Below are 25,548 nucleotides of genomic sequence, written 5' to 3'. Positions count from 1 at the left end.
TTCACTCAAGAATACATCCAGGAGCCTCAGTTTCCTTCCTATCCTGTTTTCCTCTTTAACACAGGAGGCAGTAATTGCAATTTGGTCCCATGAACCCATTGTGGCTTGGGCCATATAGTGGTTTGATTGGGATTGGGTTCTTTTTTTTTGCTTACAGAAGGGTCATGATGCTCAGTGGGTCCTCCATATCTTGGCAGCTTGTATCAGCTTTCCACTTCATCCCTTACATCTGTGTGTGGTTGCTTTTAAGGGTGGATGGAAACTTCAAGGGGTGGATGGAGTGTAACGAGCCCATTGATAAATATGCATTGTGTTGAGAACACTGCTGTCCAATTCAGCTACCAAACATTGCACTGAGGTCTCGGTGTTGAGTTGCTCTGAGTTTGGAGCAGTTGGATTTGGTGTAGGACTTGGAGCATCTCCCTTGTGAGAGAATGAACACCTGGAGCAGAGGAGGCTCAGGGGATCCTATGCATGGCCATAAATCCCTTTAGGGTGCTGCAAAGGGGATGGAGCCAGTGGTGCCCAGCACAAGCCCAAGAGAGACTGAAGTCAACTGGAACCCAGGAGCTCACTGAGCCCCTCAGGAAGCACTGCTGTGGCAGAATGTTGGTACCAGTGACCCGTGGTTGTGGAGTCTCTTAGAAGTTCTTCAACCGTCCTACAGATACAATGCTGGGGAACCTGCTCCAGGTGTCCTTGTTTGAGCAGAAGTTGGACCAGCTGACATTGAGAGATACCTTTCCAACCTCAACAGCCATTGGGTCAGCTAACATTTGTATAGGAGAGCCACAGCCACCAATGCACAGTAGAGAAGAATTTTCCCAGTTTTTTTGAGCCTCCGTGCACCCATCATGAATGCCTGGTACCAAAGCAGTGTGAAGACTCATGGGTAGAAGAGATGGTGACTGATCTAACAATGGACCATCCCAAGGAACTTGAGAGCTGATTGCTGATTCCACTGGCTCTTCTCTTTGGCCCTGGAGAGGTGGTGATGGGATGGAGCTTACTGCTGTGTCTCACTGTCTTATCTGTGTAATGTTAGTCTTTGCCTTGAGTTCTTACATGAAAACAGTCTTTTCTTAGGAGTGCTGTGGACAAATTTTAATAACAAGAAGTGCCTTCTCCTCTCTGAAAGTCCTGAGATACAGTGCCTTACAACCCCACAGGCCCAGTGCTTTGTGCCATCCTCTTGGCTGTTAAGTGGGACACAATCAGACTTCGTTGTTTTTACCATCAGCAAGTGCTGCGAAGACCTAAAAATGGAGGAATTAAACACACACACACACACACACACACACACACACACAAAAAAACCACCACCATAAATACAGTATCTCTTAACCAGACTGTTGCTGGGGATGGGTGCGGGTCTTTTCAGGGTGGGGCTCAGTTTTTGGCTGTACAATTCCAAAGCTCAAGGAGAAAGATTTAATAGTAGCTCTCTATTACAAATCTGAACGGGATTAGAGAACATGCATTGCTCAGAAAGGCACGTGATTTATTTATTTGATGCTTTTTATCCATTCCATGCAACATTTCTGGATGATATTTGATAAAACTCATTGCTGCTGGGACATGGGTACTCCCAATGACACTCCCAAGGCTTTGGTGCTAGAATTAAGTGTAGGATGCCACGGTTTGGGGACACGGGCTCCTGCTGAGTGATGGGTGACATCAGTCCTGTCACCACAGAAGGCACAGGGCTGGCAGGGCCACTGAGGTCAGCGATGAAGAAGATGGTGTTGCTCCCACAACAATGTGGTGGACATGGCTGGATGTGGCTCCTTCATCCCCTCCCAGCTCTGTCTGCCCCATTCCTTTGTCCACAGCTTTGTAGTGAAGAGACCACAGGCAGCTCTTGAAGTCCCTGCACAGTCCTTGGAGCAGCACCGCAGAGCAGCAGAACCATTAGAACCATTCCCAATTAGTCACCTGGTCTTCCAAAGAGCAGAAGTGCTGGCCCCAGTGCTGGGGGGTTGATTCAGGGGACCCCTCACTGGCTGGCTTGCTGCAGCTCTGCAAGGAGGAGATGCAGCTTCTCTGTCACCGCCACCTGGAGCAGGAGCAGAAGGGGACAGTGAGGTCACTGTACATCCGTGGAGACATGAAGTTTGGGATGGGACCAGGATTGTGCCTGGTAAGGGGGTAAATGTACCGGGTAGGGCTGGGGGTCGTGGAGCCGACGGTGCACAGAGCTGAGCAGGTTAAGGGATGCTTGTGCGTGGCTCCGGACCTCCTGCAAGCTGGGCAGCTCCTCACACACCTGTGGGATGGAAACATCATAGCATCCACACATAGTGCCAACACCCCAAACCTAGGACAGCTCAGGGATGCAGGATGATGTGACTGTGGTTGTGGTGGCACCACCTCAGCTTTTCTAACACCACAGGGACAGGGACATCTCAAACTCTAGTGACTGACTGAGCAAGAGACCACTCTGATTTGGTCTTCTCTCAATAAGGGAAGGACACCTCACTAACGGTGAGAACACTTTTCCCATTAAGGACATTTGCTCAGGGGAGCAGCTGAATGAAGAGCAGCTTCTTGCATGCAGAATATCTTGGGCTTTGTGCTGCAGAACTCCCATGGGACAACCTAAGAAAACCCACCTCGATAAGACAAAACCACATCCCTCCACTGGCAAATGGCATTTCCCATAGAGATGTCCCATTCCCAGGGGCACTGTGGCTTGCTAGCATAGCTGAGAAAATCTTCTCACCTCATGTGCAGAATGGACAGACCCACCACCACCTGACCCAAACCCACAATGGGGAGAGGGGAGGGCTGCCTCTGACCTGTCCATCTCTCAAGTACATGCGATGGAGGGGCTCCACAGCGCTTGGCCTGACCTTGGTGGCCTCTCCTCTCCTCCCCAGGACATGGACCACCAGCTCCTGCCCCACACTGGGCAAGGGCTCATCCTCCAGGGCCATGAGGTCCATGAATGGATGACCTGTAGGGATGAAGAGTTAGGGGCCAGCAGGTGGCACTGGTGACAGGATTATGGAGCAGGGAGAAGGCCAATGGGACAGTTTTCTAACTTGGTGGAGCTCACCAGCAGCATCGTAGAGTCGATATATTGCCTTGATCCCTGGGATAGTCATCTTCTCCTCCTCCTCTGTGAACTTCAGGCACGGGGAGCCATTGACCTCCACCAGCTGTGGAAAAAGAAGTGATGGGGATGTAGACCTTATTTTTTTCACATAAACACCATCTCTGGAGGTTTTCAAGAGTAGAAGTAGTATTTAGGGACATGGCTAGTGGACAAGGTGGTGGTGATTCAACAGCTGAACTCAATCTTAGAGGTCTTTTCCAATCTTCTATGACTACTCCAGCTCACACTGGTGCCAGGGACCGTGCAGAGCTCTGTGTCTGATGCAAAATAACTGAGTAGATCATTAAAAAAAAAAAAACAACCACAACCTCAAACCATCCCCAAACCAAGTGAGGCAAAGCTGCTTCTCCTACCTTATAAACACAGCCCAGTGATGGCTGCAGGGGACATGTCACCAGGTTCGTCCCCACACCAACCATGTCAATCTCGCTCCCCTGGTGCAGTAGAGAAGACAATGACCATCAACAGCTCTTTATATTTTAGGCTCATGCTAAAACCAGAGCCACAGGGCAGGTCAGGGGCTGCTCTGCCCATAAATGCCTCCTGGTGTCCGTCTGTCCATCCCACCCACTCATTCCAACTAGGAACTCTTTTCTGTTCCCACCCAGGAAAGGTTGAGTCACAGGAAAGGGACTGTCACATTCATCCCTCCAATGCTCCAGCCCCAGCTTCACCTCTCGGATGAAGTCCTCCAAGTTCTGTTCACTGATGTCGTTGCTCACGGCAATGGGGATGCTCCCAAACCAGGGCACCTGGAAGCTGGAAAGGAAGGAGAAGAGCAGGAGAATCAGAAGGAAGGCAGTCCCAGGTTTTGGGGCTCAGAGAGCCAACGAGCACCCCATAGAGCAGCAAGGGCTCCCACTCTAACAGCCAGAGATGCAGACATGCAAAGGTGTGGGTACCCGGGGCAGGGAAGCAGGGGATGCTCTCCGGATGTCTCGCAGGACTCACTGAGCACCGCAGGCTCGGAGCACCCTCCGAGTCTCCTTGGACTGCTGAATGAGGTCCCCACTATCCAGGCGGACCCCAATGGCGCGGTACCCCAACTGGTGTAGGGCCAACGCTACAGCACAGAAATTGGGCAGACCACTCCTGACAGGGACAAGGAGAAGCATTAGTGCCCAGGTCCTCCATCAGGTGACAATGAAAGATGGAGACACAGCAAGAAGGGCCACCTCATGACGCAGTAGGTGTCCAGCAGCCCCTGGAAGTCCTGTGGAAAGGCGATGGCGTAGGACACGAAGGCAGCCAGCTCTCCGCAGTTGGGTTTGTCACTGGGGGTCCCCAGCAGCTCACACACCCGCTGCAGCCAAGACTCAGCCAAGGATGGGAGATCCACGGGTTCCCCACCTGCCAGCGGTGACAGGACCTGCTTGGGGACATCAGCAACAGCACTGAAGAAACGCATTGGCTTCAGTGGGTGAAATGTGTTCCAATGGGGGTCTCATGCACCCCATATCACATGTATCCCATTTCCCTTTCAGCAGCTATGGGGATGCCTAAGCCTACAGCCACATCTGAGATGTCCCATCCCCATGGTCACATCAGAAGCGTCCTATCCCTGTCCTGTTTGTCAGCACTCACTCTAGGCTTCACCTCCTCCAGCGACTTGAAGGACATGATGAAGGAATGGGCAACAGTACCACGCACTGGAATGCCATAGAGCTTCCCTGCCAGGACGTTGCTGGTGTAGTCAAAGCCTACAAGGAGGGATGAGAAGTGACAACATGACCAGGACACGGTGTGAATATGTGAGGCAGCACTCACCTCCAATATAGGAATATTTAGAGGCAGAAAGTCCACCATCCGGACCCTGGGCGCGACGTAGACCCAACTCCATCAGCTTCATCTCCGGGCCAGCGAGAAGGCGAAATCGAGCAGCATTGGTGGCCACCAGGCTGGAAGGGCCAAGTCACGTTGGGAACAAAGGGGACCATCATTTGCTTGGGGACCACCACAAATCAGACACAGCCAAGACGCTGGGCCAACAGTTGGCACAACATTGGGAATGACGAAGGGGACCATAGTTTATTTGGGGAACAATTCCATTTGGACACAGGGACAACAGTCAGTCCAGTAGAGATAGACACATTCCCCTGCAGAACCCCAGAAACGTTGTAGGGTTCCCTACCTGGCATAGCTGACCAAGCACAGCAAGGTGGTCTCCAGCAGTTGCACCACCAGCAGTGGTCCCTTCACCTGTAGGAGCGGGACCTGTGGGGACAGCACGATGACATCCCCACGATCACACTCATCAGGGATGGGGACGTGGGGATGCTTGGCCATGTGTCGCACCCTGGAGAAGACAACGGAGCCTTCAGGCACAGAGGTGACAGTCACCTCAGAGGCATCCACAGTGCAGAGGTAATCAAAGAAGGCATCCTCCGTCGTGCTGGGCAGCACTGAGCGCAAGTAGGCAATGTCTGCAGGGATATCAGCTCATGTCTCTGTCCCTTGTAGGGCATCATCCCTCCAAAGGACTCCCCCCAGCATCCTCCTGGTCCCTAAGCTCCTCTGAGGGAACCCAAAGGATGTCTCTTTTCCCATCAGATCCCTCTAAGGGGCATCCCCATGTCCCCTACAGCCCTTTGAGGACTCAGTTCCCTCCCAGAGAGGTCTCTGTGCCCCATAGATCTTCCCTAGGGATGTCCTAGTCCCTCTAAGGGATGTTCCCATGACCTATCTGAGGACTCAGATCCTTCTGATTGCACATCTCTGTCACCCCACCCCAGGCTCCTATCCCTTAAGACATTAAGGGACATTCTCGCATCCCATAGGTCCTCCTGAGGGATGCCCCCATGTCGTCTAGCTCCCTTTGAGGACTCAGATCCCTGTGAGGAGTCAGTCCCCTGTCCCTCTAAAGGACACTGCCACGTCCCCATGATCCCTCTGAGGACTCCAAACCTTCTGAGGGATGCCCCTGTTCCCCTCCAAGTCCTTTTGAGGAGTTCCCTGATCTAAGGAACATACCAGAGTCACCACCACAGACCCCTGCCACTCAAGTCCCTCTGAGGCACACCCTTGTCCCTCCCCTCCATATTCCTTTGAGGGAAGGAGCTTCCTAAGAAGGCTCCAGTTCCTCTAAAGGGGCATCTCCACGTCACCTAGACTCCCTTGAGGACTGCGGGGTCCCTCTGAGGGATGTCCCTGTTCCCCCTCCAAGTCCTTCTGAGTTTCCTGATCTTCTAAGGAACATACCAGAGTCACCAGCCCAGACCCCCGTCTCTCAAGTCCCTCTGAGGCACACCCTTGTGCCCCTCCCATATTCCTTTGAGGGATGTCCCTGTGTCCCCTACATCCTCCTAAGAATGCTCCAGATCCTCTGAAGGGACATCTCCACGTCACCTTTGAGTACCATGAGATCCCCCTGAGGGACGTCCCCATTCCCCCCACCCCAATCCCCTACCCCTCAGGGACCCTCTGAGCGCTGCCCCAGCGCCCCACTCCGTTAAGTCCCTCTGCGGGATGTCCCCGTGCCCCACTGACCCACCCGCAGCCGAGAAGCGGAGCGCCCCGAGGCTCCGCAGAGCCTGACCCAGCCCCGCTCCCACAGCGAAGGCGGCACCGAAGGGCTCCCGGCGGAAGAAGAGCTCCGCGGCCGCGGGGTCCCGGTGCCGCCCCGTCCGCCACAGCGCGTACGCCATCGTCAGGTGGTACAGATCCGCCAGCGGCGCCATCGGCGGAGCGGGGCGGGAAAGGGAGCGGGGCAGCATGGGAGCGGGGCGGGGACGCGGGGACGTGGGGACACCTGGTGGGCGCAAGGGGTATGTGGTGGCCGGGAGTTGCCGGGGGGGGGGGGGAGGGGACATGAGGCACTCGGTGGCTCGGAGGGGGACGTTTCGGGATAGGGGAGCACTTGTGGCTTAGGGGGGACGTGGTGGCTTTTGGGGGGGCAGGGGCATTTGGGGGCGCTCGGTGCGTTGATAGGAACTTGGGGGTCGGAGTGGCCTGGGGGATTCTTGGTGGTGGACACAGGTGGTACTTGGGGTCACAAGGGCGCTTTGATTAGGGGGTGGCACTTAGGAACACCAGGGCACTGTGTTTTGGGGAGATACAGGTGGTACTTGGTGGTTTTGGGGGATGGGGACATAGGGGACACTTGGCAGCTCGGGAGGGTGCATGGTGGCTGGGAGGGGGGTACCAGAGATACTTGGGGTTAGAGCACTTGAGGGCTTGGGGGGGGGACAGGGATACATCTGGTGGTTTGGGGGGGGACAGGGACAAAGGGTACATAATGGGGACATTGAGGGTTATAGGGGTTATCTTGTGGCTTGGGGGAAGAGCTGGTGGCACAGGGTGCACTTGGTGGCTTAGGGAGCACAAGGACACAGTGGTAGGCACAGTGTGGCTTTGCAGGACAGGGATATGTGGGAGAGTGGGCATTTGGTGTCCTGAGGAGGGACAAGGAGTGCTGCAGACATGGTACACACCTGGGGACACATAGGCATTTAGGGGCTTAGAAGGAGACACAAAGGGCACTTGGTGGCTTGAGGAGGGATAGAAGGACACATGGAGGACAAATGGTGGTGCTTGAGGGCTTAGAGAGGACAAAGATCTTTGGTGGCTTGAGGGGAACAGGGACACAGGGCAGCTTGCAGGTGGGACTCAGTGGGACCTGAGGGCTGGGGCACAAGATGGCTTTTAGGGAAGAAGAGATGGGTGGCAGTAAGTGGGGACACTTGACTGGAGACATAGAAAGGGCCTGAGGACACCTGATAATTTGGGGCAGACAACTACACAGGTGGCAAGGAGTGGCTTGGGGAGGTATACAGGGAACAGCTGGTAGCACTCTGTCTTAGGGGCACAGCAGGGAGATTGGGCACACTGTGGGTAGAAGTGGACAGAGCACAGAGGCACGCAGTGCATGGAAGGATGCAGGACACTGTGGATAGTAACACAAGGACAAGCAGGGACACCAGGATCTAAGATACTGTCACAGGGCAGGCCACAGGACACTGCAGTTCCAGTTTTCTTGTCTGGGTGGAGTTGTCACTGCTGCAGCTCCATCTGTGCTCACACAGTGCCTCCCTCTTGGTGGGTGTTGGCAGCTGGACCTTGGACACTGCACTGTGTCACCCCATGAACACCTACAGTTAGAAATGTCACCTCCCCTTTTCATAGGCCTGACACAGCACAGGCCTGGCTCCTCAGAAAGGAGGACCTGCAGGAATGAGCTGCTAAGGGTATCACAAGTAGCAACCTGGAAACATAAGTATCATCCTCCTGTCAAGGTCCTTCCTTTTATCAAGAGGACAAACAAGATAAAGGTATTTCCCAACATATCACTCGGGGGAAGTTGCACTTAACAGAGAGAGTCACTATCCAATCTGCACTCCTTAATCTTTTATTAGTTACAGTATCAGAGAGGTTAGGTTTGCTTCTAGATCTTGTTGAAAGCAGCAATGTCAACGCTTTGCACCTGCAACACAGCAAGAGGTCACCAAGGCATTTTCAGGAATAAAGCATTCACAGTGAGGGAATTCTTCAAAGCATGCACTAGTTCTGCTCAAAACACACTGACAATTGCACAGATCTTAGGCAAGCTCCCCAGCTGTGCTAAGAGCCACCCTCAAGGGTCCTAACAGGACAACAGTGTGCTACTGACTGCATCAGTCTTTAGGTAATCCCCTTAGGTCTTCCTTTCTACCCTCCATTTCCATGGCAGTGGAGGCAGAATGGGGATGGAGGCACCTCCAGCCTTAATCATCAGTGTTAAACTCATGCATTCCCACCCCGGTGCTGCCTAGGTTGAGTGTAAAAGCAGGAGCTGCCCCAAGTGGGTGGATAAAAAGTCTGCAAAATGTCGTTACGAAGCTCAAGAAAAATACTTACATAGTCCTCAAACTTGGTGATCTCCTCCTCCAGGATGTCTGTCCCGACTTTGTCATCCTCCACTACACACTGGATTTGGAGTTTCTTAATGCCATAACCTACTGGGACCAGCTTAGAGGCTCCCCACACGAGCCCATCCATTTGGACGGACCGCACACACTCCTCCATCTTTGCCATGTCAGTCTCATCATCCCACTGCAAGGGCAGGAAGAAGGAATTTAATGAGAGGTCACATAAGAATGACAGAAGTCACAGAAATGTAGGAGTTGGAGGAGACTCCTTGGGATCATCACACGCAACCCCTCTGCTAACAGATTCTTCCTCCACACCCTTCAGATATGAGACAGATGCTTCTTGCATCAAGAAATCTGCTTTGGAACAGCACAAAGGCTGCAGATCCCACCTGCAATATCTCACCTCACTCTGAACCCTTGTTTGGAAACGTGTAGGTCAAAGCTTCAACTCAGATGCCCAAGTGAGACAATTCACAGCCTCACTCAGGAGCTCTCCCACTTCACCTACTCACCGGTTTCACATCCAGAAGGATGGAGGATTTGGCAATAAGACCTGGTTTCTTGGCCTTCTTCTCAGCGTACTGACGCAGTCTCTCCTCCCGCACTTTGGCAGCCTCTTGATCTTCCTCTTCATCATCGCTGCCAAAAAGGTTGATGTCATTATCATCATCATCATCATCGTTCTCTGCAGGAGGAGCTGGCTCAGCTTTCTTGGCAGGTGAAGTGGACGGCAGCTCTACTTTCTTGGAGGGAACACTGAATGGTTCCACTTTCTTTGTGAGGGCGACGTGCATTCGAGTTTGCAGGAAGGAAAACACAAGAGAAGAGTTCACACGGCTAAAGACAGTAAGCACAGCCCACAGGATGTGAAGAATCAGCCAACAGCCATCAACACAGCACACTGGACCAGAGGGAGCTTTGAATTTACCCATCACAACAACCCACAGAGTAAAAACAGTCAAAAGCTGATCCTTCTCCTAAGGGCTCAGTGGTTCAGAATATCTAGAACGTGAGCAGAAGAGCAGCTGAGAAGCTGGCCTTACACAACAGCTTTACTGCTTGATCCAAGGTCTCCTCTGGATAAATTGTGGCTTTACATTGCCCTGAAGACCCTTGGAGATAACAGCCTGCCTCTTTCCACTCACATGGAAAACACACTATTTTCCAGGATGCTGTAGATCTAGAGGTTCACAAGCAAAGGATTTACTGAAATGTATTTTCTCCCCTCAACAAAATAAGGAATACACAGCTCACATGCACCTAAGAGTTCCTAACTTAAGGCACTAGCAACTAAACACCTTACTCAAGCATGAGCTTCCTTGCTTGTCTTCAGGTATACGATTTCTTTCTGCACACACAGGTTTGGGAAAGATAAGGCAGCTGCCAAAACTGCCAGAAAAGCTGCACCAATCTCATCCTAACTATGAGGACCTCCCCACTCTCAGCACCCAGACAGACCCTGGAAACGACCTGGCACTTTGTGACAGTAAAGCAGTGCTTAGCTGAGACTCACCTGGGTTGGTGGAACAGGTGAGGGTTGGTGGGAGGTGGATTTTTCCAGAGCATTCAGGCGGCTTTCCAGCTTGGAGATGGCCTTCTGGAGATCTGCAACAACTGCAAGAAGGAGGGGGAGAAACTGTGTTTGTAGATTCTGCATCAGCTCTCAAGTCAGGGCAAACTACCCCACCCAGATTGCTTGTATGATAGAAAATTCTCCTACTTACCACTGTGAAGGTTTTGATTTTCTGCCTCCAGGTGAGAGATTCTGGAAAGAAGTTCATTTTGATCACCAGGCCCAGAAGAACTTGTGCTTGCACTCTGTAATAAGGAAAGGGGAAATGAAATAAATCTGTTCACCCACTCCCAAGCTCAGTGGTTTAGTGAAACAAAGCACAGTGTCAAGCCTTTGGGGAAGAAAATTTAAGTACTAAGCTAAGAACACAGACATTTCATCTGAAAGCTTTAAAGAAAAGATGCTAGCTCTACATAATGAAGCACTAAAACACAAGTTTCATCTGGCAGTGACAAGCAAAGGATGATGGCATTCCTTGCAGCCTCAGACTATCACTAAACAACAAAATGTTTCGAAAGTTATCATGCTGAGTCCCTTCTGTGGGGCAGCTGTCTCCTCTTACAGATGAGCTGAGGCACAGAGCACAGAAATGACCTGCTAACATCACACAGCAAAGTCACTACAAAAGCTGCAAAGAGATCATGGCATTTCTACACTCCCACCTTCCCCAGTTCAGCCTTAAATTCCTCTCAAAGCAACTTACACTCACTTTAACACACCCTGAAGGAGCAATTATACCAATTCAGCTTCAAAAGTATTCAGTTTAGCAGTAAAAAGGGCTTATCTGTAACTTTAGATTGGCATATAAGAAAAAAAAGAAAGAAAATACAGTCCTTCATGCTTTAAGTGCCATTAATAACTGAATACAACAGTGAAGATCCACGTTCTCTCAAGTGCACTCTGCATATAATAATGTTGTTTTCAGTCACAGTGGAGAAGCAGTCACTTAAGATGAAGAGAGAGTAATATGGAGAAATGGAAAGCAGGTCTGGAAGATTAAGGGCCCTGGCACAGCAGGGCTCTCTCATGGGATGCACAGAACAGTGGGAGATGCTCTGAGCAGGAATGTCAGAGACCTTTCTCCACCCACCCCAAAAGGGACTGAGACCAGAGGGCAAAACCACCGCGAAATCCATCTTTGCAGGCTATCAAGTCTCTGGAATGGAAGTGCAAATCTGCAGCTCCTAAATGCCATGCCAGTGAGACCCTGTTGGGTGAACTACAACCACATGCTAAAGGATAAATGCTCCCCATTGAAAAGGAGCAGAAGTTGGCCCACGTCTGCACTGCAGCCTCCTGTTGTATCACACAACCAGCTCCATTCATGCACAGGGGACTTACAGTTGAGCGGCCTGACTGCCTCTTTTGACGGGCAGGAGCTTCTTTACTACGTGGAACTGTCTTCTTCTGGAAAGTGCAAAAAGTTTGGGGGATATTTGGTTCAACAAAGAAGATAGAAAAGCATTTCGCTCATGCTGGAGGAGTGCAGGAAGCAGATCCACATGCTGACAAGGTGGTCAAACAACGAGCTAACATCACACCAAACAAAGCCTGCATAGAAACATGAGCTCTTCCATCTTCATGCTGCACACTGCAGCGCCTGCAGGAAGTCACACAGCAGAGTGTCAGAACTAAGGAGTACAGCATCTGCCATTTCTCCACCTTTGAGGCTGTAATGCATGCATTACTGCAGCACACACCACAGTCTCAGCTAATTCTGTCCGTGCATGGTGTAATACCCTACAGGCAGAAACACACGTGAAGCTCCAAGACTCCTAGCAGGTCTCCAATTACTGCTGATGACCTCCTCTTAGAGAGGAGAAAGGTAACAACACCATTCCACACCCAACAACTCAATGGTGTTGAGTTTTTACCACTGCACTGCTGGCCACAGTGGGCTCACTGCATCAGATGAACAACAGATTTGTGCACTGAAGGCAAAAAAAAAAAACTAAATTGCAGGCAGGCTCATTACCTGACCTCTTCCTGTTTTACATAGATCATCCACAGTGCAATTTAATGCAAGGGCCAAGGTCTATGTTAACTCAACGAAAAGACTGAAATCTGCCAGGAGTCATACCCATCCCCACCCCAAAACAGCACTTTTACTCATGACCAACACACACAGGAGCTGCCACCTGCATGGAGGGATGCAGAACTTTTGGCCCCCAAAATCAGCTTGCTGATTCAGCACAGCAGTGCAGCTTTTGGCAGTTTGAAGCTCTCATCACATTTCTGAGACAAACAACAAAGCATTTAAGCAGGCTTACTAAGAAAGGACATAGCTACAGCTTGCAATAAGACAAGAGGGCTTTGAAACCAGATTCTGTGACAACACTGATCCAAGATCCCAATTCTGGAAGGTGGACATGTCCCAATTATATAAGCTAAGAAAAGCATCCCACAGGAATCTGTGGGCTTCCCTCTGAGCTGGGGATGCTGTAAGCTGTTAGAGATGTGGTTGCTAGCATAAGCTGCAGATTACCTACAGTGCTTTTTCCTATGCACAACCAGGAGTTCGTTCTTCTTCTAACTCAACTGTGCCAAAAGGAAGTTCAACTCAAGTGTTTGTGGATTATATCAAGGACAGAGATTCAAAAGCCCAAAGGTGGGGAGTTCCAGAGCATCTCTTCAGCTACTACTTGTACTTTACCTCACGGCTGCAGCTCCTAATGTTTTCCAGGCCCTCTCTGAAGTTTGACTCTAAAACCAACTTTAGCAGTCAGAGACAAGAACAGTAATGAAGGAGAAAAGCTGGCAAAGGTCACACTTCTCCACTATCAGCTGAAAGACAAATTCATGTCTGGACTTCAACAGCTCAGAGCTCTTCCTCTAACAGACACTGATGGAAAGCTGGCACTTCCCTCCAAGAAGAATCTGGAGCTATCAGCCCTTTCCTTTAATGTATAAACCAGCTGTGAAGTACAGTATGCAGCTTTTACAAACTATGTTACAGACTGGATAACACATAAGCTCTCCAGTCTAAGTTGCCAAAGCACTCACTGCTCCATCCAAAAAAAATTCTACTTTTTTTTTTTGCATGTGAGAAGTGAATGTACCTCTCTCCTTCAGGTCAGCGTGCCTGAGCTTGGGAAACACAGCTTTGGCCATAAACCAAACTGAAAAAAAATAAATCATATTTGAGGACTACAAGAGGCTTTCACTTGCATTATGCCAGCAGGATGGATCCTGGCTGGTTTCTGAATGTGACCCCTGAGCACTTTTGCAAAATCAGGTGTGTGCACAGCTTTGAAACAAACCCAGGAGCCAGACAAACACAGGGGGCTTAGAAACAGAACAAACTGGGGCAAAGAACTTCAGAATCCCACAGCAGCACCCATTCATTACAGCCCCATGGGAGGGTAAAAAGAAATGGTAGCTCAGCCACCAGCGCTGCTGGGCTTGCTGATGATGCTGGACAAGTCATTCCTTTCTGTGCCTCATGACCCCATCTGTAAGATCTCTCACCACCTGAGGTCTCAATGCCATCAGCTGCAGCACACATTGAAAACTTGGCCTGGGAAAGCATTAGTGATGAAGCAGATATCAGCTGGAGTGATTGCTGAAAGCAGGGAGGACCATGCAAAGCAGGTTGAAAGGTATGTGCAAACAAATGTTTCTAGCATCAGTTTTGTGCTCTCCTTCAGGAAGTACAAAAGCAGTACCCAAACCCTTCCAGCGCTCCATCACACACTGGAAAACATCAAACTCCAGTCTTGCTCTATGGGATGCCTGTCCAGGATTAAATATAATCCATCAGAAACTAAAGTTCTAAAAAAGAAAAAAAAAAAACCTGATGGTTCAGGCTGATTTCTCAACTGCTCAGTCTTTCTAACCCACACATAGAAACAGGAGACCCTGTGGCTTACTGCTTTACACCCCAGGGCCAGGATATGGTCATGTGTTGATAAACTAAACTCTGTGGGATGGTCAGAACAAGGCACAGTCTGTAAAATGGGATCAAGGAGGAGACCACTGCCATATGCTCAGCTTTTCCAAGAAACTGCATGTTTGGGAAGCAGATTGGGGTACAAGATGCTTTCCCTAATGCAGTCATGCAGAACAACACTTCTCCTCCAAGCCTGGAAAATTCAAACCCACTTCTAGCAACAACCCAGATTTTGAGATGCTATAGCTCAATCCCAACCTTAAATCCTCAAACCCGCAGAGTCTTTGCAGGAAACAAACAAACAAAAAAAGCAGAACAGCTTTTGGACTTCTGTTGGGGTTTATATTTTCAGCACTGTTCTGGTGTTCTCCTCACCCTCCCTATGACAGGACTTGATAACCCAAGCTGAAACACTTCTCACTAAGCAGGAGGCACAGGTCAGGACAAGAAACTCATCGGGCTAAGCTCAGTCTCTGGCAAACCACAGGCCATTCTCTAAAATGAGAATGCACCTGCAGGGCAGACTAGCAGCACTGCCAGGTCATGTGTATTTAGTTTCCTGACCCCATTCACCACATCCAGGCTCTGCTCCTGCAGGTTTTGGAGGAAAGAGATGTTAGATCCAGCTCCATTTGAGAAGGTCTTAAATATTTTACTTGGAAAACGATTCCTAGCCTTGGTGGAAGAGGGAATGGGGGTTCTCTTCCCCACCTATGTGCCCTCCTGAAATCCAAGCTACAAGCCTTAGATTAGGGCACATAATTTCTACTGAGTGCCCAAATGGAGTATTATTTTCCCCACTTCCCTGAGCTGTTGTCAGAAATTAGCATTTAAAAAGCTTCCAAGCATTTCTTTCCTCTTTAACAAGATGTCCCAACTTCCCCATGATTCCAACACTGCCTTCAGAACCACCAAATCCAACCACAGTAAAGCTCACCCTTTCCCAGCAGCCTTGCTATCAATACACCCCCACTGCTCCTGCATCCAAGTTTCCAGTGCAGCACTTGGATCACTCACACGAGCAGTTGCAGAAGTTGCCTTTGTAACATCAAGTTCCACAGGAACAGTGAGATCACCATGGGAAAAAGCAATGAGCCTAAGTCTTTTGTATTCACCCCAAATACACAGCTTCTTACTGCTTGTGTTAAGGAGGAACATAAAATACTCCCCTTGAGAAGTGCTCAGTTGCCTGCCAGATTTAGAAGGAGGGAGTTATGAGGCCAAATCAATACAGATGGATAACCACAGATGGAAGTATGCAGAGGTCACAAATCAGGACACGTGTTGTATTCTACCCTTCCTGATTTTACTCGTCACCCATAAATTGAAAAGTGGATTGGTTTTAAGCTACCAGCCTCCTGCTGAAAAAAAAGATGAATTAACAACAGTGCTGCCTCTACCAGCACAAAAACACCTCCAAACATCTGAACACTCATGGGACAGTCCAGACTTGGAGCTCACAGCCAGATTGAACTCCCTACACGCAGCAGATGGAAGACACCATTTTTTTGCACATACCCTAAACTGAAAGCAAAACAGGAAAGGGAAGGTGGCAGTTCAGTGTACCCCAAGGGAGACCAATCCTGCTGGCAGCTCAGTGGCTTTGCTGCCCAGCATGGCAGTTTTTACAGTGAAGTGTTAAGTGCTGTGAGAACAAACTCTTAACACCCACCAGGAGAAGAAGTCAAGAAATGCAGCTGGAAGAATTTTTGTCCCAAATCCAGTTAGTTTTACGAGCACTACAAGGCCAGCAAGCAGCATGCACTCTGGTAGCAACGTTGCTCCTGGTCAGATGGTGCTGTGCTGGTGGTACACAGCGCTGCACACCTTACTCATCTCTCCTGACTTAAAAATAAGAAACCACATCATATCTATGAAGTGGTCACTGAAGAGTTCTGTGAGATGCACCACAGCTAAAAATGGTTGCAGGTAGCCAGCTGGTGAGAGCTCGGGTACTCACTCCGGCCAGCGATTTCTGGATATTCTCCCTGGCTCTGGCAATGTCGCGGAGGATCGTGCTGGCTCCGTTCTCCTGCAAACAGTGCAGAAAGAACCAAGATTTTCTTTAAAAAAAAAATATAGGAAGCATGGGAAATTGGTCAGGGAGGTTTAAAAGGCAAAAAAATAAATAAAAAGGGTAAATATAGGGGAGGGTTCCTTCTAATAATTTAGGAAGTGTTGCTCAATTAGCTGCAAGGAGGATTGGTTCTTAATCAAGCAGCACACATCAGACAATCGTGTCCACACAACAGACCACGTGTCCAGAAATCACCCAGTTCAGGGCTTCCCAAGTTCTGTTCTCACCCTGCATGGTTTGCAGGCAGAGGGCTGGAGTCACCTCTGTGCTCCTTAGAGATGTACCATCAGGCAGCCCTTCTTTTTTTCTTTAATATCACTTCCTATCTGAATGCAACGAAAACACAAACTAAAGCCTTTCATCCATCAAGGAATATTCCAGGGGACAGCGACACACTGTGGTTTTTCTCCCCTTATTTTCCTGCTGACTCCATGGGGAGGATTCCCCTCTTGATCCATTGACTTCTCATCTCTTCCAGACCCCATGAGCAAGATCTGCGATATGAAACTGCCTACAAAACTCAGTCATACAGCCCAGACATGCACCAGCCCGAACATACTCAGGTGGATGACCACTTGGAGGCTGCAGACTGGTTTTAAGGACCACAGACCTTCTTCCTTAGCATAGAAGTAGGTGCAAGAACACTACAGCATCTCCATCAGAGCCTTCAAACAACCTCTTGGAGGTAAAGTTTCCTTATGTGGCACAAAATAAACTGTTTTCTTCCCTCTCTCCTCCCCACCCCCACTCAATCTCTTCAATATTTGCTTCAGATGGTTACCTACAGCTTCTAATTTTTATGCAAGTATCTCCAATGCTGTGCCACCACTATCCTAGCAGAGGCACCAGGAACAGACAGAGCATGTCTAGGAGTTACTACTGAAGCAAGAAGCTTCCCCTAGAAAACCTGCAGGACAGCCACGTGAATATTGCTAAGCAGCTTTCCACATCACCAACTGAGTGCATAAGCAGTTAACAGCTTTCTACATTGCAGGAAGAGGTTATAATAGCTCTGTGCTTTAAAAGGCAATAGTTTGGGACTAAGAATTGTGTGAACTATTTTAGCTCAGGTGTGTTGCAGCAGCACCATGCTCCCAATTCCACCTGCTCCCCCCCAGCTCAGTGCTGTGCCACAGTTTTCCTGCATCACACTGCAGGGGGTACAAAGAGAGGAAACGTAATTCCTGGTGAATTTGGAGTCATGGCACCTTCACAGAATCATAAAGGTCAGAAAAGGCCTCTGAGATAATCTAGTCCAGCCCTTCTTTAAACATCAAGCATTACATATATCCAATATAAGCCTTGCCAAGAAAAGCTTAATAGCTCCAAAAACACAGCAAAACAACACCTTTCACAAGGGCACCTGATCTCCCAAGCACACTGCTTGTGCTGGACAAGTTCTGGTGCACAAACAATAGACAAAGACAAAACAGGGTGGGCTTAGTGAGCCACTCACACTTGCAAAAAGCAACATTCCGAGTGGAAATAAAGCAGAAGGACACATCCAGGTGGACAGTGTCCTTCTGCATTAGGGCTCCAGCAGGCTTGAGAGCGTGTTACCTGCTGGTGTGAAGAGCTGCTGGCTAGCCCGTTCACCTGCCGCTCGTAGTATCTTCTCTCAGCATCGTCGTACTTGAACTTGTCAAACCAGATCTTCTCACTGGAAAGGTACTCAACTGCCATGTTTCTGCAGAGGGAGGAAAAGGAATGAAATGAGGTTTCTAGGAGTGTTTCAGGCGAGCAGCTGTCTACCCCCATAGAGCTGTGGCTGCAGCTTTCTGCTGAGTGGTTCCCCCCCTCTGGTGGGAAGCTTTAAGTAAACAGGATCCTATTAAAAAAGCAGGGCAGGCTAACGAGCCTCCCATCTGCCTGACCTGTATTAAGCAAAAGGACACTGGGAGGGCACAATAAATCAGCTGATCTGCACCACCTTCCAGCAAAGAGCTTTCCAAAGAGGCTTTTCAAGATCACATTCAACACACATAGGAATCCACCACTAAGAAAGACGTCCTGTGCATGAGGCAGATAGGGGATAACACTCTTAATGCTGAAACCAAAGACAGGAGATCCAAGCCACAACTCTGTCAGGTAACTCCTGATCCTACAGGTCACAAATTTCAACAAATCTCAGCTCTCCTTGAACAAGGCTCTGAACACTTGGTAGTCTTAGTGCACGCTTTCCACCTGGCCACAGGGCACCTACAACAAGAAGCTCTTCCTGACCAACCACATCCAAGCACCAAATAGGCTGGAATCCAGCTACCTTGCAGACCAAATGGTTTAATAAACCACTAAGGTATCTTTTCCCCAACCTCTCTGAAGGGGTTTCCCCATTTCCCATCCCACAAACAACCCAAGAGCAGCCTCTCCCTACAGCACAACACATGCTCAGTCCCACAGACACAAAGGTCGTTCATCTTCTACACGCGCAAGCTCCTCCAGCTCAATCCTGACCCAATTTCCACATGTAATACCCCCACGATAAACTTCTCCTACTTCTTTTCTGGTGCAGGTATGCTTGAACCCTCAGCAGCTGGCTGGGATTTTTCAGCCACAGGTTGTGGCATCCCCACACTCTCTTTTGCTCTGGACATTTTCAGAGCTTCAGCTGCGTAGTAGCGTGCCTCAGCGCTGTCGTACGTCATCTTGTTGAGCCACACATGCTCACTGTCCTCATGCAGGAAGAAGGAGGTGGGTGGAGGATGCTGAGAGCCATTGCTTTGCTCCACATGCTCAGTGCCTTCTTGATTCCCAACGGTGGGGCTCTTCCCAACATCCTGGCAGTTCTCTGAGGCCTGGGGGGAGTCTGGTGGGGGACTGTTGAACATGTTCTCGTAGAAGCTTTTCTCAGCACCGTCGTAGAGGGGTTTTTCCAACCACACCTCTGACATGAGAGCTTGCAAGCTGGAAGCCTGAGGTTTACCATTGACCGTCGGCTCTGCAGAGCGAGGCGAGCTGCTAACGAGGGAAGTGGAATTAATGACATCAGGAGCTAAGCTTGGTGTAGCAGGCGTAGGCAGGGCTGTTACATAGCCTTCATCCGGTGTTCCCAGCCTGACATTCCCACCACCTGAGCACACAGAGGGGATGGTGAGGACGTTTGGAGGAACAAAGAACTGAGACTTTTCAAGGAACACCTTCTCAGCCTTATCAAAGTCAAACTTGTTGACCCAGACACCCTGAACGATGTGGTGACACGCACTCAGGCTGCCATGGGAGCAGGACAGGGCTGCTGGAATCATCCATGGCATTGGAGCATCTTGGACAGCCTCTGGCTCAGGCAGCTCAGTCTCTGCTGCCTCCTGGTATTGACAATCCACTAACTTTTTCCTATACAAGTTCTCAGCATGATCATACAAAGGCTTGTCAAACCACACACTGTCAGCTATTAAACCACTCAAAACAGAGTCAAGCTTGGAGACCATATTTTTGGGTTTGGGAGAACGCTTCCTCTTCCTTTGTTTCTTGCCATTTTTGCCTCTCTTCAGGTCTCCCTTGAATTCACCTTCAGCAGAGTCATCATTGCAGACCCCATTGACAGCTTCCAGCTCTGGGCACTCCTCTGGGGCTACGGTGGCCAACATTGCTTCTCTTTCATAATGCACTCTCTCTGCTTCATCGTACTTGTGCTTGTCTACCCACACTTTTTCTATGGGGCAGGAAGGCTTCCTCGTTCTCATCTTCCAAAGACTGGCAGCATTAAGAGATAAGCACAACAATGTAGTAGCAGCAGGACTCAATCAAGCGAGTGCATGCATTAAGTTTTAGTACTTTAAGTTCTGTAAGAGTCAAAAGCCATAATTATTCACCTTAATGAGCCCAAGCATTCAGTTAAATTCCTTCTAAATATAAAATTGAAGCTCAAGGAAATTAAACTGCCTTCATTTTTTCATGACAGTAGGTTAGCCCTCAGTTACCCATTAGGTACTGTCAACAGAGCACTGATATGGGAAGATATGCTTAAAGAAAAAAGGATGCCCTAATTGTTGAGTACCTTTAGAGGTCATTACTTATACCGATTTGTGTTCTGCTCCTGGAGAGCCAGCAGAGGGAGCTGACAGCACAATTTTGGTTCAGAATCTCCAGGAACTAGCAGTGAAAAGCAACCAAGACTGGAGATCATGATCTTACCCAAAAAAATCTTTTACTCAAGTGTAAAAAAAGTAAAAATAAAAATCAACCCACTGTGTGTGCTTTGTGCTTTCCTCCTCTCAGCATAATTTACTAGGGGAAGAAATATGACGTTTTAAATAGCAAAACACTACAGTATTATATTTAAATCTCCCTTAACAGAATCTTTACATGAGCTCCAATTTAAATGCAATTCCCAGAGGGCAGCATCTGCCAGAGCAATGCCCACATTTCATTTGGCACAGGAGAAAAGGATTCAAAGATGTAAATTCAAAGAGCATTTTGCAGGAAGTGCTGTGCAAAAATGGCTCTACAGTGCATGTGTTCTGAAATCGTGTCCATTCAGGTCTGGTGCATAAACTGATGAGCACAAAACCCACAATTGAAACTACACAGCTAGGACATGCAGCTAAAGCATGAAGGCAAAACAATTGGGTTTTTCTGTTGCTTAGATCAGTAAGGACTCCCAGACTGAACATAAGGGCTCTGCATCTGATCCACATTCACTCAGGTCATCCCAGGGACAAAAAAAACAACACAGGCTATGAGTGAATAAAGCAGTCAAGATCCATTATTGGGAATATCTCCCTAACCCAAAGGGGGTGTTATCACCATCCAAAGCCATAATCTTCCAGTAGAAACCTGAAAGCTGTGCAATTATCTGTCTATAAAACCACTGGTAAAGCGTCAGGCCTGTGTCTTTACACCCATTTCCCAAAAGTGCCAAACCACAGGACAGCTGCAGAGTACTTACTTCTTTAGTTCCTGTGACAGCAATAAGGAAAAAAAAATAGGAAGTTTAGAGGAATAGCCAAGTTTGAAAGATTTAACAAGGACACAGCCAACCGCAAATGAACTCCCCCTTTCAAGTACACAGCCTACTTCATTAAACTTACAGCTGATTAACTCTCCAGAGCCATGCATCCTTACCAAGATAGCCACCCAGTACCTTTTAGTTTTAAATAAGGAATAATAAAGGACAAAACCTACACTGACGATGAAGTTTACAAACAAATAAGAATGGGGAAAGCATCATTTCTGCTCTGCACCCACCAGTTCTTCCACTGAAAAGGCAGATACAAAGGCTTTAACACACAACAGTGGTTTTAACAAACAAACCACCACATCTGCTGGTGCAGACCTTTGCTTCAGATCATCAATTCCAGATCAGAGCACCTCCAGCTCTCCCAGCATACATATTTGCAGATGTACAGATTCACCAGGCACAAGCTCGCAGTCCTATTTCAGTGTAATGAAGACTGAATGGAGAACACATGTCCTGAATAAGCCCAGAATGTCTGTGCACCAAGAATTGATTCCTGTATGCCTCTGTGAAGCAAAATGGGCAGACTTCGACCAGCAACAGTTCTGCACAACCTATAAGATGTTTCAAAAAGCCACAATGCTAATGCTGTTACTAATAGTTAATACCAAAGTAACCAAATGCTCTCAAGTAACTCAGCTCAGTGCTTAGCTGTCCCATAAGTTAATGAAGAGGAGCTTCCAGAAACCCATAAGACAACTTTTTAGTTTTATCTGCTGCCTCAGACCTTTGGTGCTGGTATTTGTTGTAACAATTCCTGGGTACTTTAACGTGTGCAGGGCTTCCATTCCTGCAGGATAATGCCTAAAGTTACTGCTGTTCTGTAAATCCAACGTAAGCTATGAACTTAAGCTATTTGGCTGCATTATCACCTGAAATCTAGCTACTTTTTGAGAAGTCCAGAAGACCAAAGCACACAATGCACTATCCTAAGACTGTTGTTGCAAAAAAAGTTAAGTCCATTCCTGTTTGGGAACTGCTGAATCACAGCCTGAACCACTGCTTGATCACCTGAGGTGAGCACTGAGTCAACCACAGGAGCAAAGGTGAAAGCAAATCACCTGTGTGACCAGAAAGGGTGGAGAGTGACTCCACCTCTCCCAGACCCCATTTAAGGGCTGATCAGCACTGGGGGAAGGATCTCTTTCTGGAGATCACTCCTTTAGAGTTTCCTACCACAAGCCTAGGACATGGGTGAGCATTTTCCTTTATTATGATGGAAGGAGGCAATCAGAATAATCTTTCTAACTATACCATCTGTAAAATATCTCTGCAACAATACAATATACAATATAACATGGCATTATTCTTTCTGTTAACCATATAATTTTGTTTATTGGTTAATAGAAGCCATTAAGTTGAGAGCCTGTAAAATAAATATATCAACCTTCTCCAGAGTTGGGTTACAAAGATGTTAACAGCAGCTTCCCAGATACAGTTTGCAGTAGATCTTACACAATTCCATACACTGGAGCTGATCATTTTAATCTCAGCTGACCTGCCAGATGCCAACAACACACAGCAATGAGGCAGTGCCACAACTGAACACAGCTCTCCCAGAAATTAAGCCACACTGAAGCTGCTAAAGTGCTTCCCACAGTCTAGAAAAGTCTCCTTAGATGAGCACAAGCAGTACATCTCATCCAACTCTGATTTCTGGAGGAGAGTGACAGCTGCTTTCTGCAAGTCATAAGTAAGAGAGTAAGATTACAGATGGTTCAGTTTCCTGGCAGAGATGGCATCAGAAACGAGTGTCAGGTGGCAGCAGGAGGACAGGTACTCAGTGCAGCTCATAGGACATTCTGTGCTCCCCAGGGAGCAAGAGCTGTAGGAAAAACCTCAAGGACCATACAGGAACACATTGATTTCTGCAGACTGTCTAGTACTGATGTTTTGCTGCTTTAATTCATTGAATTGGCTCTGTCCTGAATCAGAAGAGCAGCACAAAACAGCTGGACACAGGAGAGGAACCACATCCATCAGATCACTGTGCTACTATAGCAGTAGCTCCACACCATCTTTCACCCAGGGAAACAACAGTGACACCCCAACTCTATCACCTGAAACCTCAACTCTTTGCTCCCAACAACAACACTGCTGACTGCCAATGAAAACACAACCAAGGACACAGGAAATCAGCAGCAGGGAGAGACAGAAGTGGTCACCTTCACACAGAACAGCAAATTGAAAGCAAGCAGAATAGGAAAAAAAGCATACCTGCAAGGTCAGGGAGAAAGAGAGCACACCTGAAAAAGGAGAGGAAAGAATTACAGCCATACAGCTCACAGCAAAGGCACTTTTCTCCTCCAGAGAGGACACCAGATTAGAATCAAATCCAAAACATCAGCGATTTAGATGTGAAAGAATAGATCTCCATGAGTTTTAGTGGGGCAGAAGGAAGGCGTGACACACAGCAGCAGCCTCAGCAGCTCAAGTTATCTCTGCAATGCTCTGCAAGAGCCAAGAGAGGACGTCAGCAGCCTCAGCCCCATCCTGCTGCCAAAAACAGAGCTCTGGAAAGGGCACTTCCCGAGTCAGCTAACATGGAAAGAAAACAAAAAGGAGCAATGAGGCATTAAAAAGGTTAGAGGGGCTATGAACAGCAGCACAGGGAGACAGTAAAGTGGGATGAGATGATGCCAGGTGCTGGAAAGGGTGAAGGGTTGCAGGCAGAGCCCAAACATAGCACAGCTGAAGGCAGAGCACAACCCATGCCAAGCTCTGCCCATTAATGGGGTGGGGATGATGTAGGAATTCAACACTGCAGGACTTCCAGCTCCAAACCAAGCACGGGAAAGGCAAAAACCTGCATAGACCTGAGAGATAAGCCACAGGTAATGGAGTGCTCTCACATCCTACAACCTCTGACCCTACTAAGGTGGGAGAAGCCTGAAGCCCCCCTTCCTTAAACCTGACAAAGGAGACAAAGATAACAGGCAACACAAATCTCCCCACATCCTTCTGGGAGATGAACAGGTCTCAAAGATAACCAAGGACAGTATAAATGACATAAAGCGTTGTCACATCCACTTTTCTGGGCAGATATGGGGATGTAAGTGACCTAAAACCTCCTTTCATCCACTCTTTTTTTTTGGGGGGAGGGGATGTGAAGCTATGAATGACCATGACCTAAAGCCCACCCTACCTTCCTTTTTATGGGGATGGGGTAGGTATAAACAACCTAAAGCCCCCCACATTCAACTTCTGGGGGGAATGGGGTGGATATAAATGACCTAAAGCCCCCCACATCCAACTTTTGGGGGGTGGAAGGGTATAAATGATTTTCCCACACCCAAAGAGATGGGACAAGCCTGAAGTCCCCCTTCCTTAACCCCGGGACAAGGAAAGTGGCCCCTAAAAGATAACACGTCCTCAAGACTGAGGTACATAGGGGGAAAACGGACCTCAAAGATTTGGGGGGAGAGGATGAGGACACACATTATTCCTTATGCCTTTGGGCCCCTAAAGCCCAGGTGGGGAAGCCCTCCCCGCCCCTAACCCTACATCTTTCTTCCCTCCAGACGGAGGGACGACGGGGAGAGCCCACAGACGTACGTGAGGAGGAACCCGAGCGGACTGCACTTACCGGCAGCGCTGGGCCCGCCCCGCACGCGGCACCACTCCGCTCGGCGTCCACGGGGCAAAAAGGAGAACGGCTTTCCGCGCGCGGGGTATTGTGGGGCGGAGCGAACCACTCACGGCGGCAGTGGGGGGGGGATAAAAACTTATACCGGGCGCGTTTTGCTGTTGAAAGGCGGCGAAAGAGGATCGCGCCTTATTTTTCTGATTTTAACAGCCACGCGAAGAGCGTGGGGTGGGAGAAAAGGGAGGAAGAGGGTAGAAAAAGGAAGGGTGAAAAAGGAGATTTCCTTTTCCCCCTTGTTTAGAGAGTGGTACATTCCACGCGCATAGTTTGCGCAGAGGGAGAGTCCAACTTCGCGGGAGGGCGGGGGGGGAGAATGGAGCGGTCTAAGCTGGGGGGGGAGGGAAGAGAGAGGGGTTTGCGCATGCGCTTTGCATGCCGCCCCGCCCTTCCCGGCCGCCTCCGGGGGTCGGAGCGGAGACAAAGGGCGGCTCCGCCCCTCCCCGCC

At 49.0% G+C, this 25,548-nt stretch overlaps 2 protein-coding genes across 8 annotated transcripts; both read right to left on the bottom strand.

Moving 5' to 3' along the window:
- Nucleotides 1-1,631: 1,631 nt before the first annotated feature.
- NAPRT (nicotinate phosphoribosyltransferase) lies at nt 1,632-6,795 on the bottom strand. The gene is made up of 13 exons (XM_065752234.1): nt 6,609-6,795; nt 5,414-5,541; nt 5,250-5,332; nt 4,886-5,016; nt 4,703-4,818; nt 4,294-4,487; nt 4,070-4,210; nt 3,793-3,877; nt 3,472-3,552; nt 3,059-3,161; nt 2,799-2,956; nt 2,159-2,266; nt 1,632-2,056 (listed from the first exon to the last, which is right to left on the bottom strand). Exons 1-13 carry the CDS (start codon nt 6,793-6,795, stop codon nt 1,997-1,999), a joined length of 1,575 nt encoding a protein of 524 aa, XP_065608306.1. The 3' UTR covers nt 1,632-1,996.
- Nucleotides 6,796-8,441: 1,646 nt separating this feature from the next.
- On the bottom strand, nt 8,442-25,098 carry EEF1D (eukaryotic translation elongation factor 1 delta). Of its 7 annotated transcripts, XM_065753161.1 has the most exons (10): nt 25,044-25,092; nt 23,675-23,703; nt 18,064-18,190; nt 16,387-16,458; nt 11,879-11,944; nt 10,689-10,782; nt 10,478-10,578; nt 9,477-9,737; nt 8,951-9,145; nt 8,442-8,537 (listed from the first exon to the last, which is right to left on the bottom strand). In XM_065753161.1, exons 3-10 carry the CDS (start codon nt 18,184-18,186, stop codon nt 8,499-8,501), a joined length of 951 nt encoding a protein of 316 aa, XP_065609233.1. In that variant the 5' UTR covers nt 18,187-18,190; nt 23,675-23,703; nt 25,044-25,092; the 3' UTR covers nt 8,442-8,498. The 7 variants fall into 7 exon arrangements, with proteins under 7 accessions (XP_065609233.1, XP_065609232.1, XP_065609227.1 ...); XM_065753160.1 differs by lacking the exon at nt 23,675-23,703 and having other exon boundaries at nt 25,044-25,098; XM_065753155.1 differs by lacking the exons at nt 11,879-11,944; nt 23,675-23,703; nt 25,044-25,092 and adding an exon at nt 19,000-20,198.
- Nucleotides 25,099-25,548: the final 450 nt, after the last annotated feature.

The sequence above is a fragment of the Cyrtonyx montezumae genome, unplaced genomic scaffold (assembly GCF_038088225.1).
Source record: "Cyrtonyx montezumae isolate F1298 unplaced genomic scaffold, pur_monq_1.0 scaffold_8, whole genome shotgun sequence".
In the NCBI taxonomy this organism is placed as follows: Eukaryota; Metazoa; Chordata; class Aves; order Galliformes; family Odontophoridae; genus Cyrtonyx; species Cyrtonyx montezumae.
This window is presented reverse-complemented; position numbering and strand designations above follow the sequence as displayed.

Bases quoted from the DNA above. Each gene is read 5' to 3' on its own strand.
- NAPRT (XM_065752234.1), bottom strand. From the start codon at position 6,795: ATGGCGCCGCTGGCGGATCTGTACCACCTGACGATGGCGTACGCGCTG. The intron at 4,211-4,293 runs GTGGCCCTTCTT...TGTCCCTGTCAG, and splicing joins GACACCTACTGCGTCATGAG to GAGTGGTCTGCCCAATTTCT. The intron at 3,878-4,069 runs GTGAGTCCTGCG...CTTCCTTTCCAG, and splicing joins CTCCGAGCCTGCGGTGCTCA to CTTCCAGGTGCCCTGGTTTG.
- EEF1D (XM_065753155.1), bottom strand. From the start codon at position 20,183: ATGAGAACGAGGAAGCCTTCCTGCCCCATAGAAAAAGTGTGGGTAGAC. The intron at 10,783-16,386 runs GTGAGTACCCGA...TCCTTATTACAG, and splicing joins TCCAGAAATCGCTGGCCGGA to AGTGCAAGCACAAGTTCTTC. The intron at 9,146-9,476 runs GTGAGTAGGTGA...CTGCCCTTGCAG, and splicing joins TCCTTCTGGATGTGAAACCG to TGGGATGATGAGACTGACAT.